The sequence below is a fragment of the Dicentrarchus labrax genome, unplaced genomic scaffold, assembly GCF_905237075.1.
Source record: "Dicentrarchus labrax unplaced genomic scaffold, dlabrax2021, whole genome shotgun sequence".
Lineage (NCBI taxonomy): Eukaryota > Metazoa > Chordata > Actinopteri > Moronidae > Dicentrarchus > Dicentrarchus labrax.
In genome coordinates this window covers 33,695,050-33,713,526 of record NW_026136711.1, presented here as the reverse complement: position 1 = coordinate 33,713,526, position 18,477 = coordinate 33,695,050, and the positions used below count along the sequence as shown (strand labels likewise).

Genomic DNA, 18,477 nt, shown 5'->3' with positions numbered 1-18,477 from the left:
ACACAGACTTTAGTTCTATATTTTCCATCATGATTTATTGAGAAACATGATAAATGGAAGTATCTTTGATTTATAGCCTGTATGTGATTAAATCTATACCTGTAATGTATGGTCAAAAATATAGATTTTTCTCTTAAAGAAAAAGACAATAAGACACAGAGCCTATTAGTAAACTTACAGTAAACAGTAAAGTAAGTATTCGTTCTGTAATTGTACATGATTTTTTGTTAATTGACAGATATCTTAATAATTATGGACGTCTTTGCAACAAAAATGTAGAATAAATGTTGTTTATCAGTGTATAAGCATTGCAAACTGTCAAAATACAGTTTTTATCAGTGTAAACAGCAATAATTAGTGTAATTTCACAGATAATGACCTTTATTACAGTTCTATAACTTTTAAAATTCAGATTAAAATAAGAAAAATCAAATAATAACGGCACAATTCTGTAAATGTAGGCCTGATTATTTGTATTATAGCAGTGTTTGCCTGTATTTATAGGTCATTACATTGTTTTTACATGTAAATATCTTTAATTAAACATTAAAAAGCCCAAAAATTACACAAACTTTATTTGAACTAAAGAATAATACTGTATTCTTGTGAGTCAGTTATGATCAGTTATGTTACACAGTATAGTTTTGGCGCCTCAGCCGCCAGAATATTAGTTTTGTTACAAAAAAATAATTATTAGTTACACTATTACTTTTATTGTCACCTCTTACTGACAACAATCAAATCACATCTTTGGATTAATGTTTATAATCATGGAGGAAAATAGTTTGGAAGATGGAAACACTTTTATTGAGTGGGAATATTATAATATATATATTATTTATTTTATTTTAAACAACAACAAAAAAAAGTAAAGTAACTAGCAGTGTTGTTGGCAGGCGGTAAAAAGTAATTAGAGTAATAACATTACTTTTGAAAAGAGAAAAACGTAACATTTGATAATGTTTAATTATTATTTAACGGTTAATTATTAATAAACAGTGAGTAAAATATAATAAAATAAAGTTTTTAGTATCTTCGGTTGCTTAGTAACGCTGGCTGGCTGGAAGGAGCACGAGAGCAGCGGAAGGGGGTTGGGCGGGTACAGCGCGCGTGGCTGACGCTCCCCTCGCCTGTGATTGGTCGCTGGCGAGCAGTTTTCGCGCCAACGCGCTGCATTGTGGGGCTGGTGAGCGGAAGTGCGCCGGTCGTCGGGAGAGCTGGTGTTTGTCTCGATGCGGGTTTCAGGGACAGCTGTCGGGTTTCGGTGTTTTTTTAGGGTTTAAAACTCTCCGGGGAGGATTTTATACAACGGAACCGAGAGTGTGGACCGATGAGGGGCGAAGAGTCGTCGGATTCGGAGTCGGGCAGGATGGAGGAGTCCTCGATCCGGAGCAGTTTGGAGACGTTGTGTCAGGAACTGAACATGGACGAGCACACTGCGACTGAAGCGATGGAGAACTTCTCTAGCATCTGGAACACATACACACTGGAGGTAAACACACACTGTACACACTGGAGGTAAACACACACTGTACACACTCTGTAAACACACACTATACACACATGTAGAGTAAACACACACTGTACACACTAGGTACACACACACTGTACACACTGTACACACACTATACACATACACACACTATACACACTTACACACTATACACACTGGAGACGTAAACACACACTGTACACACACTGTACACACTATACACACTGTACACACTGGAGGTAAACACACACACACACTATACACACACTGTACTACACACTATACACACTGTACACACTGGAGGTAAACACACACTGTACACACTCTGTACTACACACTATACACACTATACACACTGGAGGTAAACACACACTGTACACACTATACACACTGTACACACTGGAGGTAAACACACACTGTACACACTCTGTACTACACACTATACACACTATACACACACTGGAGGTAAACACACACTGTACACACTATACACACACTGTACTACACACTATACACACTGTACACACTATACACACTGTACACACTATACACACTGGAGGTAAACACACACTGTACACACTGTACACACTGTACACACACTATACACACTGGAGGTAAACACACACTGTACACACTCTGTACACACACACTGTACACACTGGAGGTAAACACACACTGTACTACACACTGTACACACTGTACACACTATACACACACACACACTATACACACTGGAGGTAAACACACACTGTACACACACTATACACACACACTATACACACTGTACACACACACACACTATACACACTGGAGGTAAACACACACAACACTGGAGGTAAACACACACACTATACACACTGGAGGTAAACACACACACACACTATACACACTGGAGGTAAACACATACACACTGGAGGTAAACACACACACACTGGAGGTAAACACACTGGAGTGTAAACACACACACACTATACACACTGGACGTAAACACTTACACACACTGGAGGTAAACATATACACACACACACACACACACTATACACACTGGAGGTAAACACATACACACTGGAGGTAAACACACACTAAACACTGGAGGTAAACACACTGGAGGTAAACACACACACACTGGAGGTAAACACACACTGTACACACTGGAGGTAAACACACACACACTGGAGGTAAACACACTGGAGGTAAACACACACACACTGGAGGTAAACACACACACACTGGAGGTAAACACACACACACTGGAGGTAAACACACACACACTATACACACTGGAGGTAAACACACACACACTGGAGGTAAACACACACACACTGGAGGTAAACACACACACACTGGAGGTAAACACACACACACTGGAGGTAAACACACACACACTATACACACTGGAGGTAAACACACACACACTGGAGGTAAACACACACACACTGGAGGTAAACACACACACACTGGAGGTAAACACACATACACACTGGAGGTAAACACACACACACTGGAGGTAAACACACATATACACTGGAGGTAAACACACACACACTGGAGGTAAACACACACACACTATACACACTGGAGGTAAACACACACACACTGGAGGTAAACACACACACACTATACACACTGGAGGTAAACACATACACACTATACACACTGGAGGTAAACACACACACTATACACACTGGAGGTAAACACACACACACACACTGGAGGTAAACACATACACACTATACACACTGGAGGTAAACACATACACACTGGAGGTAAACACACACACACACTGGAGGTAAACACACACACACTGGAGGTAAACACACACACACTATACACACTGGAGGTAAACACACATACACACTGGAGGTAAACACACACACACACTATACACACTGGAGGTAAACAGCTGCTCTAATGTTACTGAAACACACTCTCTGCTTCAGGTATAATAATATCTCCAACAGCCACTGAGAGCAATGTGTGTGTGTTTAAGTTTGTTTACGTCCAACCAGCAGCCACTTATTCACATTATAATCAGCGTTATAAACTTTATTTATACAGCACTGTTTGTCTGTTATTGATTAATCTGATGCTTTGGGCTGTAAAGTGTAAGAAAGTAGTGTGAAAAAGATCCTCTTAATATGTAAAGTCATTAATAGTTTCACCTCTACTTTCAAAATAAAGGTACAGTGTGTTTTCATTCATTTCACAACCACATCTGAATAACATCAGTTAAAAGTATAAAAAGTCACGTAGAATGAAAACACACAAGAATAAAATAGTTAATTAACAAAATACAACAAATAAGACGTGATTGATCTGGAATAATAAAACATATAAAACACCTTTTTTAATTGTGTTAACACACAGAAAGATGTTATTGTTTATGCAAACCTCACATTTGAGAGGCTGTAACCAGCAGATGTTTGATGAGAGGACTATTGATCGTCGTATTGATCCAGTGTCTAAATTAAAGTGTCACAGCAGCAAAGTGAAGAACAGATGTAGAAGCCCTAAATAATTAAAACATAATACACTGTAATATAAGACTTATAACTGAGCACTTAGACACAGTAGTTGATCAGAAATAATCCAATACAACAATTTTTGTTAATTGACAGATATCTTAATAATTATGGACGTTTTGCAACAAACACGTAGAATAAATGTTGTTTATCAGTGTATAAGCATTGCAAACTGTCAAAATACAGTTTTTATCAGTGAAAACAGCAATAATTACTTTAATTTCACACATAATGATTTTTATTACACTTCTATAACTTTTAAAATTCAGATTAAAATAAGAAAAATCAAATAATAACGGCACAATCCTGTAAATTTAGGCCTGATTATTTGTATTATAGCAGTGTTTGCCTGTATTTATAGGTCATTACATTGTTTTTACATGTAAATATCTTTAATTAAACATTAAAAACGTTCTGCCATAAATGAGACGTTTATGATACAGTTAATGTTACAGACGGTGTTAATTATGAATGTCTGTATTAACACTGAGGTCATAGATTATATTATATTACACAATAGAGATATCTCTGAATTTAAAGCAGACGCACATTCAGTAGGTTAACAGACGCGTTATAACACGACAGCCGTCTGTCTGTATTTCCCCTTCAGCCACTGACTGCATTATCCTCATTATCGAATGCACGAATCAAAGAGACTTTACAGCCACATCAGTACGCTCGACTGTGACAGATAACAGCAGGAAGACAGCAGCAGCCACACACTCTTTAAATGGTCTTTAAAACTAATGAATATTATCTTCAATAGATCCTCCTAAATGTTACACACTGAAACGTCAATCTGCCTGCAATCAGATAACATTGATCTGAATCAGTATTTTAAAACTGATGTCAGTCAGATAGCTGCTGAAGTCCTGAATGGAGATGTTTCTGTGTTGTTTTAAGTTACCTACTTAAATGCTGCTATTCACTGAGTCGTTCATTAAACACATCCAGCTGTATTTTCTGCATTAAATGTAATCTAACAATGTAGAAACTGCTGTTGCATCCAGAGGAAGCTTTCACTCTATTTACACAGTGATTTTTAACTACACATATTTCCCTTCCAGACATTTCGCAGTTGTTGTTCGCTGCTTTTCCCGCTCCTGTCGACATGCATGTGTTTGTGGGTCAGCAGTGGGTCAGCGACTGGCTGGAGATTTGTTTTGAACTGTGTTTCTGTGTTTGTGCAGGGAGAGGTGGTCCACTGGTTGGCCTGTTCGCTGTACGCAGCCTGTAGGAAGGGGTCCACTCCCACGGTGGGTAAAGGGTTGATGGAGGGAAACTGTGTCTCCCTCACCAGGATCCTTCGAACCGCCAAACTCAGGTCAGTCACCGTCGACTCCGCAGTACCTGACAATGTGAGAGACATGAAAACATCTGCACATTGTGGGTGTTGTGTTATGATATATGTGTACAACTGACAACCTGTCCTTTAAAATCACTGAGACTTGGTGATGGGAAGTGAAAGCTGACAACTGGCAACTGTGGAGGGAAGTAAAATGTGTAAGATCTGTCAAAGAACTGCGTCATAAACTACAAACTGGAGCTGTATTATGAGAATATGGAAGCTGTTGTAATTACAGTCTGTTGTAAGACGAGGTCCCGATTGAGAAAGATCACATAGAAGGATTATAAACATATATATGGATTTTATTCAGGGCAACTAAAAGCTGTCAGAAGAATGAAAATGTCTTGCTATGTGTGGGATTATTAGTCTGTTACAACTGACCAGTGTGAAGACCAACAGTAGCAACAAGGAGAAGAGAAGACATTTAATAATAATACTAAATTGATAAATAATAAGAAAGTTAATTTTAAAAAGGGGAGATATTATCTTATTGTAGGTAAAATAATCATCAGACTCATTTCAAATATCCAGCTCTGTTTCTTTATTGTACCGTCCAGTGAGCATTAAAAGCCTGCAGATATCTTGTTTATATGTTTTTAGATCAGAGGTCTTGGCGTTTTGTGTGTCGCTCCTAACGCTCCTCTCCCCGTCCTCCCAGTCTGATCCAGTTCTTCTCTAAGATGAGGAAGTGGGCCGACATGTCGAACCTCTCTCAGGACTTCAGGCTGCGGATGGAGCGTCTGGAGCGCAACTTCGAGGTTTCCACTGTGATCTTCCGCAAGTTTGAGCCCATCTTCATGGATATGTTTCAGAACCCGCAGGGAGGGGAGCCGCCACGGCAACCACGCAGCCGGAAACACAGGCACGATACAACACACACACACAGTAACACAAAACAGAGCACACACACACACACACACACACATAGAGTCACACACACACACACACACACACACAGCACACACACACACACACACAGAGTCATGCAGCCCAGTCTAACCGAGTGTGTGTGTCCTCTCTTTGGCTCTGTAGGCGACTCCCCTGTCACATCAGCGATGTGTTCAAGTTCTGCTGGACTCTGTTTGTCTACACCAAAGGTACCAAGAAACAAAACCAAGCCTTTGCATCATCTTTCAGTCTCTGTTGTAACTGTTTTTAGTTTTAATTAACCACTTTACATCTCTAAATAATGTTTATGTAGTTGGTTAGTTTGGGTTAGAGCAGCAACTTACCTTTATTGTCTCAGCTACTTGATTTTAAATTAAACTGGAAGAAATCCCTGTGATGTCTGACAGTCCAACACCCAGGTGAAGATATTCAGTTTCCTCTTATATATTCCAAAGAAAAGCAACAAATCATCCCGTTTGGGAACCTGGAACCAGCTATTTTTGGCATTTTTTAAAATAAAAAATGACTAAAACATCCAATCAGTTATCAAAAAAGTTGCAAAGCTGTAGTCTGGATGCAGATGACCTCTCTGTGATATGTGACTGTGTGTGTGACTGTGTGTGTGACTGTGTGTGTGTGACTGTGTGTGTGTGTGTGTGTGTGTGTGTGTGTGATAAAGGTAACTTCCGTATGATCGGTGATGACCTGGTGAACTCGTACCACCTCCTGCTCTGCTGTCTGGACTTGGTGTTTGGCAACGCTCTGCTCTGCGCCAACAGGAAGGACCTCATCAACCCGACGTTCAGAGGTACAGCTTTAATGTGTGCGACTCTACAAAAAGCTTATTTTATGGCCGCAGTATTCTTGCAGACAGTGTTAATTTGTAATGACTGAACAGACATCAGCTGTAGCTCGTAACGTATCCACCCAATGTTTTCCTGTCAGTTTAACACCAGCTCCAGACTCCTCTCTCTTTTCCTCTTGTCTGAACTTTCATGAAGTGGAGTCAAGTTGAAACAGATGTGTGTTTGCCTCTGGTGAATCTGTGTTTGTTTGTGTGTGTGTGTGCTTGGTTGTAAAAGCCACACTGATTTTAAAATTCACCTTGCATAAAGAGATTTGCATTAAGGTTGGGTCAGTATGTATTCGTCCAACCCTAATTTACATCTGTTTATGGATAAGGAGAAAACATATGCTAATGCCAGCAGCTACAAAGTTACATCTGCTTCTTCTGGGTCAAACAAGTCCAACCAAAAGCTATAAGTAGAAGCAGTCGCTGGCAAGACCCGTCCATGGCGTATGAATTAGTATTCTTATTTATATATCTGTGTGTGTGTGTGTGTGTGTGTGTAGGTCTGCCCGCTCTGTACCGCGCTGACGGCCATGTTACATCGGACGAGCTTCCTCCGTGTGTGTTGGAGAGGTTGTGCGAGCTGCACGACGGGCTGGTGGTGGAGGCCAAAGGCATCAAACAGCACTACTTCAAACCCTACATACAGAAACTGTTCCACAAACAGGTACACACACACACACACACACACACATTTTATAACTTGTACTTTGTTTTAATTTGTTAAAATAACTTTCAACCCAGATTTGAGTTGTTTATGAAAGCAGATATTCTTCTTGTCTTCCTTAACTTTTCCCTGTAACTTTTCCCATCAGATCCTGAAAGGAAACGAGGATCAATTAACAGAACTGTTGGATCCCCAGAACTTCATTGATAACAAGTAAGCCAATCAGAGGTCAAGGGTCATTTGACCTCTGACCATCTGTGAATAAAGTACTGTCCCTAGCTCTGTCTCTGTGTCTGTGTTCCTGAATTAAAGTTTAACATGATGTGAGTGGTTTTCAGAGGAACTGTAGTATTTATCTGTGTGTGTGTGTGTGTGTGTGTGTGTGTGTGTGTGTGTGTGTGTGTGTGTTACAGTAAAGCCATAAACCGGGAGTATGAGGAGTACGTGTTGACGGTGGGAGATTTTGATGAGCGAGTGTTTCTGGTAGCCGAAGCCGACGAGGAAATCGGGACTCCGAGGAAGATCGTTCAGGAACCGTCTGCCAGCCAGACGGCGGCTCAGAACCAGCTGCAACAGCACGTAGAGAAGGTACACACACACACACACACACACACACACACACACACACACACAACATATGAAATAAAGACAACTGATGTTAGTACATGAAATATATTTACAACATTGTATAAGTAACAGCAAACATACAGAAAATCTACTTTTATACACATTGATGATATTATAACACTCTCTCATTGAAACATGGAGTAGAAATAATCTCTCTCTCTCTCTCTCTCTCTCTCTCTCTCTCTCTCTCTCTCTCTCTCTCTCTCTCTCTCTCTCTGTGCAGTCGGGCTCTCTCGCTCCCTCCACCCCTCTGACAGGACGAGTCTACCTGAAGGAGAAGGACCTGCTCGTCACGCCGGTCTCCTCGGCGACGCAGAGCGTCAGCCGGCTGCAGAGCATGGTGTCCGGGTTGAGGACGGCGCCCAGCGACCACCTGATGCAGATCTTCAAGTCGGTTCCTCTTTTTGTCTGTCTGCGTCTGTCTGCGTCTGTGTCTGTCTGTGTCTGTCTGCGTCTGTCTGCGTCTGTCTGCGTCTGTCTGTGTCTGTCTGCGTCTGTCTGTGTCTGTCTGTGTCTGTCTGTGTCTGTCTGCGTCTGTCTGCGTCTGTCTGTGTCTGTCTGTGTCTGTCTCCCCTGTGTCTGTCTGTGTCTGTCTTTTCATAATTTACATCTGTTTCTGTTTATTTGGGGGTTTTAGCTGCACATAATGCTTTTAAATTATAAAATCTGAATCTATAAACACATAACTGGTCAAATACATTGCTTTAATTTAAGGTAGTCATAAATTGTTACTGTGTTTATTTAATAACATTCTCCATAGTAACAGTGTGTCCTGTGCTGATGTTAAAGGTCGTGCACCAGAGATCCCACAGAGTCCATACTGGCCAGAGTAAAGACACTGGGACAAACCTTCAAAGAACATTACACCAACAACTCAGAGGACATGCCCGGCTCTCATATAGGTAACACACACACACACACACACACACACACACACACACACACACACACACAAGTCTGTAGATTTACCTGTTTGGGGATCTCTGACATTCAGACCCAGCAGAATCTTCTGTAGTACATAAAATTATGTTTCTTGTGTCGTCTGTTTCAGACTTTGCAGAGAACCGTCTGAAGCTGGCTGAGATTCTCTACTACAAGATCCTGGAGAACGTCATGGCTCAAGAGACCAAACGGCTGCACGGCAAAGACATGAGTGTAAGCAGCAGCCGCACTCGATTCTCTGTGTGTGTTTTATATCTTTATTTCAGTTTTTCTTGCTGAGTGAAGATTTTGTTGGCTGCTAGATGAATGATAAATCAATCTGTGTGTGTGTGTGTGTTGTTGTCAGGTGTTACTGGAGCAGGATATCTTCCACTGTTCTCTGATAGCGTGCTGTCTGGAGGTGGTGTTGTTCTCCTACAGCTCCCAGAGAACCTTCCCCTGGATCATCAACATCTTCAAACTGACCCCATTCTACTTTTTTAAGGTCTCACGCTCACTCAAAAACTCTTCTTTACATCTTTAAACAGCCAGTGGCGCAGTCTGTTGGATATAAAGTCATTTCACGTCCCTGCTCGTGTGTGTGTGTGTGTGTGTGCGTGTGCGTGCAGGTGATCGAGGTGTTTATCCGCTCAGAGGAAGGCCTGTCCAGAGACATGGTGAAGCATCTGAATTCGATCGAGGAGCAGGTCCTGGAGAGCAGAGCGTGGAGCGCAGACTCTGCCCTGTGGACCGCCCTGCAGGCTGCTGGGAACAAGATCCCCACAGTGGAGGAGGTCAGCACGAAATACACACAGAGAAAGACACACATGCTCATGTATATATGTATATACAGCACATAAGTTTAGAGAGAAACACTCTCAGTACTGTCTGGATTGAGACATTGAGAGGGAATAAACACAAGTAGACATCAGTATAATCTCTCAAACTCACTCACTCAAACAAGTCGTTGAGATTCAAACTACAAACTAACACTTATTTCTGAGTTATTTAAGACGTCTCCACACTGAGAATAACTGTAATTAAGGAACCCCATGTGCAGATTTCTTGTCTTGAAATAGAAAATGAAGTCTAAATCAGATTATTTTAATTGTCTTCTTACTGCCTGGTTATTTTTAAGCCTCGTTAAGACTTTGTTGTAGGACTTTAAAGCAACACTGTAATATTTGGTATTTGTGTTTGCAATGTGGCGCCCCAGTTTCAGAGTGCAGTAGCGCTCTGGTAAACACGGACAGGGAGTTAAAAACTAGTGAGTCAGCAACTTCTCTAACACAGCAAAACATCCAGCAAGTGTGGAGGCCAAAGTTACGAGAGCAGTTCATCCTCTTACAACTCAGTGTAGCATCAAAATGACTTTGAAGCTGTTATTTTGTGGTAGAATAACTTCATAATGAGGCTTTAAACACCCAAAAGGCTTTACAGTGTGGAAGGAAATGAAAGACAGAAGAAGAAGAACAACAACAACAACAACATGTATTCAGAACAGTGTTTATAGTTTGTTTATTTGCCGGAACTGGCAATCAAACTGAAAGCAGCAGTTGCACAAACATGGGAGATAATTCCTGTCTTTGTCTGTATTTCACTTTTCTCCCTCCTCTCATCTCTCTCTCTCTCTCTCTCTCTCTCTCTCTCTCTCTCTCTCTCTCTCTCTCTTTCTCTCTTTCTCTCTCCAGGTGAATTTTTCCTCCAGTCTCGACACAGGTTCAGGTCCTGGTTCTGTTTCTGTTCCTGGTTCTGCCAGTGGAGCTCAAACCCACCTTCCTCTGGTCGCCCTCTCCCCCATCATCCACCCCCGCATCAGGGAGTTCAGATCAGGCCTGGGCAGCGCACGTAAAGGTGGGTGTTCAGGTGTTCAGGTGTTCAGGTGTGTTCTCTGTGCATGCAGGTAACGTCTGAACTTCATTATCTGTTTTCTCCCCCGCTCCAGATGTGCCTCCCTCTCCGTTGTCGGTCCATGACCGGTACAGCTCCCCGGCAGCCGGCAGTGCCAAACGGCGTCTCTTTGGCGACGACCCTCCCACATCAGGAGTGGCCCCCAGCATGAGCCCGCTGTCGTCGCCGGCCAAGAGGCTGACGTTCGGCTCCAATAACACCCTGAGGATCGGGACTCAGGGCACCCAAGCCACCGTCCTTAGTTTCCCACTGCAAGGTACGACGATACATTTACATCACTAAAGCTTCAGCATCTTCTTTGTGTGTTCAAAGTAAACAACTGCAACTAAAGCCCCCCCCCTCAGAAATACACCCCCTTTAGATGGGGTAACATTTCCATTTCAACACAACACAGGTTTGAATTAAATGTCAGATTGTTGTGAAGGACGGAAACATGCAGAGAGAGAAACGTGTGATATCACTGAAGTACATTTAAGATCTCTGTCATTATCTTTTATGCACAAAGGAAATAAAATCAGTTTAATAAACTATGAAAGAGCTTGTTTAAAGTAAGAATAATAAGGAAGAATCTCCTCAGATCATTATTTTCCCCTCGTGGTGCCACCGGAGCAAACTCCAGTGTAATGATTATCATTGTCACATTATCAAACATCTTGTTCTGCAATTAAACAGGAACCATAATGTGAATCAACTCTGTCTAACTCTGATAGCAGCAATCATAAAGCCTCTAATTATCAGCAGCTTTGTGCTCTCGGTTTATATTGAAGGTCATTTCAACCACACGGGGGCTCCAGTCTGCTCAGTGATGTAAAATATAGTAAAACAAACACAATGCTGCACATTGATTATTTTGTGTGTGTGTGTGTGTGTGTGTGTGTGTGTGTGTGCATGTGTGTGTGTGTCAGCAGGTATGAGTAACGACCGCACTATTACACTGATCCCGGTGCAGCCGTGTGACTCCTCTGGTACGATCACCGCTCAGTTCCTGCTGACCGCCTCCCCGAGCCGAGTCGCCTCAGCACCCACGGCTTCCTCGGAGCCACAGGCGGGAATCGGTCGGCCGAGACGAACCGGATCGCTCGCTCTGTTCTTCAGGAAGGTGGGAAACACTCAGCGTCTCAGGATTGTTGTGTACCGACTGTGAATCCCTTTCCTATCTGTTCTCTGAGTGTTGATCAGTCGATCCACCAACCATACACTGAACACAACATAGGACATTGTAGTGATTATGTTTCATTCATATTGATGTTGTGTCTCCCCCCACTGGAGCTGAAACTACGTTATTAATCTGTATCTCTCTTCTAGTATTTAATCATCCCAGCACTGCAGCGGTGTGTCTTTGATAAAAATAAAATGTAGTTTTAAGGACTTTTCTACATTTCCTTTTTATTATTTTGTGAATAGTTGTGCTACTTTGTTTTGTTTATGTTGTTTATGTCTAATCGGGTCTGGTTAGCTTCCACTTTGTCTGACTGAATATAAACACATGTATGTAGGCGGATGTTTCAGTCTTGTGATCAACTCGTCTCTGTGTGTGTCTGCAGGTGTATCACCTGGCCAGTGTGCGTCTGAGGGATTTATGTGTGAAGTTGGACATCCCGTCGGAGCTGCGAGGGAAGATCTGGACGTGCTTTGAACACGCTCTGGTCCACTGTACCGATCTGATGCGGGACAGACACCTGGACCAGCTGCTGCTGTGTAGCGTTTACATTATATCCAAAGTGAGGAGACAAGTTTGTTCACCAAATGCTTCATTTTTAATTAAGAAAAAACTGGCTACTATGGTTTAGGGATGCAGTGTTGCCTCACAGGTAAATATGTTTCTGGCAGCGTAACAGTTTAATTTGTAAATCCACATTTTGGCCTTAGAGAGAAATATGTTTCTGGCAGCGGCTCTGAAAAACCTGAGTGTCTGCCAGAGAAACTCAACTCACAAAATCCTTGGCTCACGTATCTTTAAATTCTCTCTAACATATTTGTATATTTGTATGCACTTATGAAGGTCACATTTTATTGATTATAAAATGTAAACAGCCAATTAGAAACCCAGTTGCCCGTATACATGGCGGAGAAATCTGCGTTCTCCAGGAAGAATTAAGCTGAATAAATGAAGTTTTATGCTCAATGAAAACCAGGTTTCTCTTTCATGCGACATGTAAGAAATCATGTTCCTGGAGAAAAGCCTGTGAACACACTGGTTGTAATTCCTGTGACTCCCTCTTTCCTCACAGATCACCAAAGAGACTCACACCTTCCACGACATCATGAAGTGTTACCGCAGCCAACCGCAGGCCAGCAGCCATGTAAGACACACACACACACACACACACACACACACACACACACACACACACACACAATGTTTACCATTATAATCCAACAACAATCTACAAACTGGGTTACAGATTATAGATTAACAGTAATAATAAAAACTGTATTTATGTGGAGCTTTTTATATCATAATTACAAAGTGCTTGTGGAAGCTTACTTTACGTGTCTGTGTGTACGTGTGTATATATGTGTGTATATATGTGTGTAAATATGTGTGTGTACGTGTGTGTAGGTGTACCGCAGCGTCTTACTGCGTCACACTCCCAGAGAGCAGGTGGCTGATGAGAACATGGAGGTGGATCCTGTTTCAGGAGGCGAATGTAAGATATCACACACACACACACACACCCACACACACACACACACACACACACACACACACACACACACACACACACACACACAAATGCTTCATAAACACTCTCAGATGGTGGCCTGAGTTTAACTTAAAATAACAGTATTATTACTAACCTGTCACAGGCTGAATACAGTGTTTGTACTTGAGTTATGCTGTTTGTATATACGTGTTCTGACTTTATTAACAACATTTAGGTCCTTTATTTAACATCCAATTTAGTTTACATCCACTGAACACACCAGGGATGCTACTAACGATCATATTCATTATCAATAATATTATTTTGACAAAAAAGTGTCAGATGAAAATATTCAGTTTACTATAATGAAAGAAGATTCTCACATTTGAGAACCAACAACCAGCAAGTTTTGTCGTCTTTTGCCTAAAAAGTGATTAAACAATGAATCAGTTATTAAAATAGTTGATTTATCGACTAATTGATTATTCAGCTCTGATAAAAGGTCTGTGAGGATTCAGTTCATGATGTTTGTTTATCTGACTAATCGATTTAAAACTATTGATCTTTATGTTTCTTCAGCTGCAGAGAAAACCAATCAGGTCTCAGGAGAAGCAAACTCCAACCAACCAGGGGAGGAGGAGCGCGGCGACCTCATCCAGTTCTACAACGGCGTCTTCGTCCTGAAGGTTAAAAGCTTCGCGCTGCGATACGCCACCCACGACAACCGGGTACGACGCCCTCACAGCGCCACTTGTTGTGTAGCGATGAACCAGCGTAAAGAACTGGGTTCACTGTTACATCATCTGACTGTGTGTGTGTGTGTGTGTGTGTTGTGTGTGTGTGTGTGACCCTCCAGGCGGACGCTCCTCCTCTCTCGCCGTTCCCGTCGGTTCGGGCTCAGCCTCTCTCTCCTCGCCGTATTTCCCAGAGACACTCGCTGTACGTCTCCCCTCACAAGAACTCTGCAGGCTGCCTCACGCCGAACTCCTACACCTACAGGATCAACAGCAGCCCGTCCAAGGCAAGCACACACACACACACACACACACACACACACACACACACACACACACACACACAATTACAAACAACAGTGGCCTTCAAGTGATAAACAGAAACAACTACTCAACAGCTGCTTCTTTGCTTTTAATATCAACCCACAAGTCTCATTTTTTACCTCCTATTTTAACGCCTCTGTTCAGCTGTGATGTGAAAACGTCAGATCTCTGTCGCCCTCCGTCTCTGTCACAGGTACAGTTTTGTAGTTTGTGGTCGTTTTGAGACTCTCTGTGTTGATATCGTCTTTATGAATGAGTCCGCCGCCTCCGGCTCGCTCTGCAGACGTGACATCTCGCCTGAACCGTACAGAGAAGTGTGAGAATACATCTGACAAGTTGTTTAGAGTTTACGTCTTTCTTTCCAACGAGTCGAGGCGGAGGCTGTGGTTAAAGTATTATTTATTTCTGCTGGTTGCCGTTCGTATTCTTCTTCTCATGGCATTAATGGCAGACTAGAATATGTGTAGGTGTTTGTGCTGCCCCATCAGTTCCCCGTCTGTAGGTACAGTAATGTGGAAAAACCAGTACCGGCACATGGTACCGAAGAATCTGTTCTTGTGACGTCCTGAGTGAACTGTTCCTTTTATCAGACATTTCTGAACCACAGCTGACTTTTTAAATTAATGGATCAAAAGAAAAATAATAAATAAAAATAATCTGCAACTATTTTGATACCAGATGAATCGTTTCAGTCGTGTATGAAAGAAAAACAGTGAAAAATTTCTCAGTTTCCAGTTTCTCAAATGGGAGAATTTGCTGTTTCTCTTTGTATATATAAGTTGTTCTTCACTTCATAGAACAATCAATAATCAATCAATAGTTATTTCCTGATGCTCAGTTGTAGCTTCAGCCCTTCCAACACTAACCTTTTACTCTCTCTCTTCCTCTTCTGTCTGTGTCGCTCCCTCCGTTCAGGAGTTATCGGACATCAACCGGATGATCCGGCAGGGCTGCGTGAGCAGGAAGAGGGCCTTCACCATGGAGGGGGACGTCATGATGTCCTCATCGTGTGACTCCCCCAGCAAGAGGGCGTGTCCAGAGAACGGCAGCAGTCCAGATGTGCTGCTGAAGCGCCTTCAGGACGTCGTGTCGGAGCGGCAGAGTCACTGAAAACATTAAAGTAATGAATCCATTACAGAAGCCCAGTTTCTGAAGCTACCAGGTACTCGAGGAGGAATTATGAAACTAAACAGTCGGAGTCTGTTTTTATCACTGACGCCCGTTTTGACCTTTATACTTTATGACCGGAGGGTCGTAGAACCTGAGCAGGAAATAATGGCATTGGCCATTTTGTTTTATCCAAAGCAGTTTGTAATTGTAGTCCCAACCACAGACGTCTAACTCTGTTACTAATGATAATATCTGAAATGTGATATTTGAACAGAGTAGAGCAGACAAACAATCTCTCGTCAAGTAGCTCAACGGTTTCCTGCTTTTCAGTATCTTCAGTCTCTGTTAAACTCTGCTGGAGGAAACTCTTTAATCCCAGATATTTGGATATTAGTGCTGTAATTCACTCCTAATGTTGTTAAACATTGTCAGCGGCTAGATGGCAGCACAAGCAGCGTTATCAGTTACTCTTTAAGGATAGTTTCACTGTTTACTGAGTGCCTTTATAATACTGTATTGGCCTGAATATAAGACCCTCCTGATTGTTAGATAACACTTAAAATACTTCTGAAGACAGGAAGGTTTCCAAGAGATGTTGTGAACGTGAAAACATGAAATACTTAGATTAAGACATTATTAAATTCAATTAAACATACTCACTTAATGAGTAGAAAAGCAAAGATGGATGATTTAATATTGAATAGCTTTGTTCTAACCAAATCTAACAACTTAAAATCACTATTGTTAACAACAACAAAGAACAGTTCTGACTCTTTAAAGGTTCCTTTAGTTGATTGTAACTGAACACTTTAACTCTAACGGACATTAAGACACACATCGAAGGAGAATATCTGCTCCACTTTTAAAACGTAACCATCAAAAGAAGGTCTTTATATTAGGAGCATTACGGTAACATCACAGGCAGATATTTCAGAGTGATACAGAAACCGTTTATTATGAGCTTTAAGTCACATTTCACATCTGGGTTGCCGTGACAACAGTGGAGCGCACACGTTTCAGTCGACTCTCACGCCGGCGATGTTTGACAGCTTTGTTTTCTGCTCACGTGAAATAAAGGACAGTATTAAAGAGATTGAAAGTTGAAAAGCAGGAAGGTCGAAGCTTCTTCACGTCAGCTGAACTTTGAACTTGTGTAAATAGTTTTACTTCACCAGGACAAATCAAGCTCTATTGTACATTCTCTGGTATTAAACACGTCTTCCCGCCACGATATTTGCAGAGGTCTCTGCTTTTTGTAGAGATTTTATTAGTGAAACAAAAGTGTCTAATTTTATTCTTTAGCTGAGTGTTTCCCTTTTTAATGTTTCCTGTTTCTGGTTTTGAACCATTTAATGTTGATTAATGCTGTAATAACAGACTTAATGCCAACAAGGATTGACTGAAGCAGCATTTGTGTACCAGAGTGTGTGTGTAGTATCTACACTTCTTTTTCTATGGACTTTAACATTTTAGAAAACGATCTATGACTTTAAACATTTTCATTTTGTTCAGTCCTGAATGTTAAAAGATGCAAATTAAAAAGCGTTGATTTTGTTTCCAAACTACAAAAAGTACAATAATGGGAATCTGTGAGCAGGGAAATCGTTTGTTTCTCACTTTGTGTATTTGAGCTTTTCTTCAACCCACTTCAAGGAAATTTGTATTTTCTACAAACAGTCAACGTTTTGTACAATAAAACTTTCTTTGACAACTCTGTGTTCATTCATTTGTCTTCCTCATGTGGCCACAACTGTCTGTAAACTGTCTGTAAACCCGACACCAGTAGGATTATAGTTCAGGTCCAGAAACACTGAATCTCTTTTATATTTGAGATTAAATGTTCATTATATGATCGAAAGCTCTAGAAAATCCACTACATTGACCTCCTGGTGAGATTTTCTCAAATGCTGTTTCAGTTATTATTATTATTATTTTATTGGTATTTTCAGTGTCTGACAGCTGTGAAACAACACAGGCAGAGGGAGTGAGACACCATGTTTAATAAAAAAGTAAACAAATAAACAGCTGCCTGCCTGCGACCAAATAAACAATGTGTATGAGAGCGAAGCGAGGGAACAGAAACCGTAAAGTCGCAGCCATAAAACCTAAAAGATGAAGCTAAAAGTGGATAAATAATAAATAAATGAATAATAAATAAATCATCCACTGTTTACATATAAAAGTATAGATTATATAATGTTTGTGCAGCTCAGAGGGAAAGGTGTGTTCCTCCTGTTGAGAGAGAGAGAGAGAGAGTGAGGTCCAATACATAATGCATCCTCTCGGGGGCCTTGATCGCTGGGTTACCACGGCAACCCTGTCAGTTTCCATTTCCTACCCGCTGAATCTCAGTGAGTGCGTTTCACTCGTGGCCCGGTTCTGAGTCCTTCCCTGTTTGTGTGTGTGGATATAAAATAAAGCTTCTGTTTTATTTC

General features: G+C 41.5%; 1 protein-coding gene and 1 long non-coding RNA gene across 7 annotated transcripts; both read left to right on the top strand.

Moving 5' to 3' along the window:
• Positions 1 to 1,195: 1,195 nt before the first annotated feature.
• Positions 1,196 to 17,753, top strand: rbl1 (retinoblastoma-like 1 (p107)). 5 transcript variants are annotated; one of them, XM_051415635.1, is made up of 22 exons: positions 1,196 to 1,492; positions 5,205 to 5,338; positions 6,021 to 6,224; positions 6,395 to 6,459; positions 6,930 to 7,058; positions 7,604 to 7,767; positions 7,916 to 7,980; positions 8,181 to 8,355; positions 8,618 to 8,784; positions 9,184 to 9,296; positions 9,446 to 9,549; positions 9,683 to 9,820; positions 9,945 to 10,109; positions 11,007 to 11,169; positions 11,261 to 11,482; positions 12,135 to 12,325; positions 12,771 to 12,947; positions 13,458 to 13,529; positions 13,790 to 13,877; positions 14,454 to 14,602; positions 14,731 to 14,895; positions 15,848 to 17,753. In XM_051415635.1, the coding sequence occupies exons 1-22, from the start codon at positions 1,331 to 1,333 to the stop codon at positions 16,040 to 16,042; spliced, it is 3,207 nt and encodes a 1,068-aa protein (XP_051271595.1). In that variant the 5' UTR covers positions 1,196 to 1,330; the 3' UTR covers positions 16,043 to 17,753. The 5 variants fall into 5 exon arrangements, with proteins under 5 accessions (XP_051271595.1, XP_051271591.1, XP_051271594.1 ...); XM_051415631.1 differs by lacking the exon at positions 1,196 to 1,492 and adding an exon at positions 2,552 to 2,563 and having other exon boundaries at positions 12,132 to 12,325; XM_051415634.1 differs by lacking the exon at positions 1,196 to 1,492 and adding an exon at positions 3,247 to 3,258.
• Positions 2,792 to 3,331, top strand: LOC127372184 (uncharacterized). 2 transcript variants are annotated; one of them, XR_007886548.1, is made up of 3 exons: positions 2,792 to 2,862; positions 2,893 to 2,955; positions 3,282 to 3,331. It is a non-coding gene; the product is annotated as an uncharacterized LOC127372184 (long non-coding RNA). The 2 variants fall into 2 exon arrangements; XR_007886547.1 differs by lacking the exon at positions 3,282 to 3,331 and adding an exon at positions 3,074 to 3,107.
• Positions 17,754 to 18,477: the final 724 nt, after the last annotated feature.

Bases quoted from the DNA above. Each gene is read 5' to 3' on its own strand.
- rbl1 (XM_051415635.1), top strand. From the start codon at position 1,331: ATGAGGGGCGAAGAGTCGTCGGATTCGGAGTCGGGCAGGATGGAGGAG. The intron at 5,339-6,020 runs GTCAGTCACCGT...CCGTCCTCCCAG, and splicing joins CTTCGAACCGCCAAACTCAG to TCTGATCCAGTTCTTCTCTA. The intron at 13,530-13,789 runs GTAAGACACACA...ACGTGTGTGTAG, and splicing joins AACCGCAGGCCAGCAGCCAT to GTGTACCGCAGCGTCTTACT.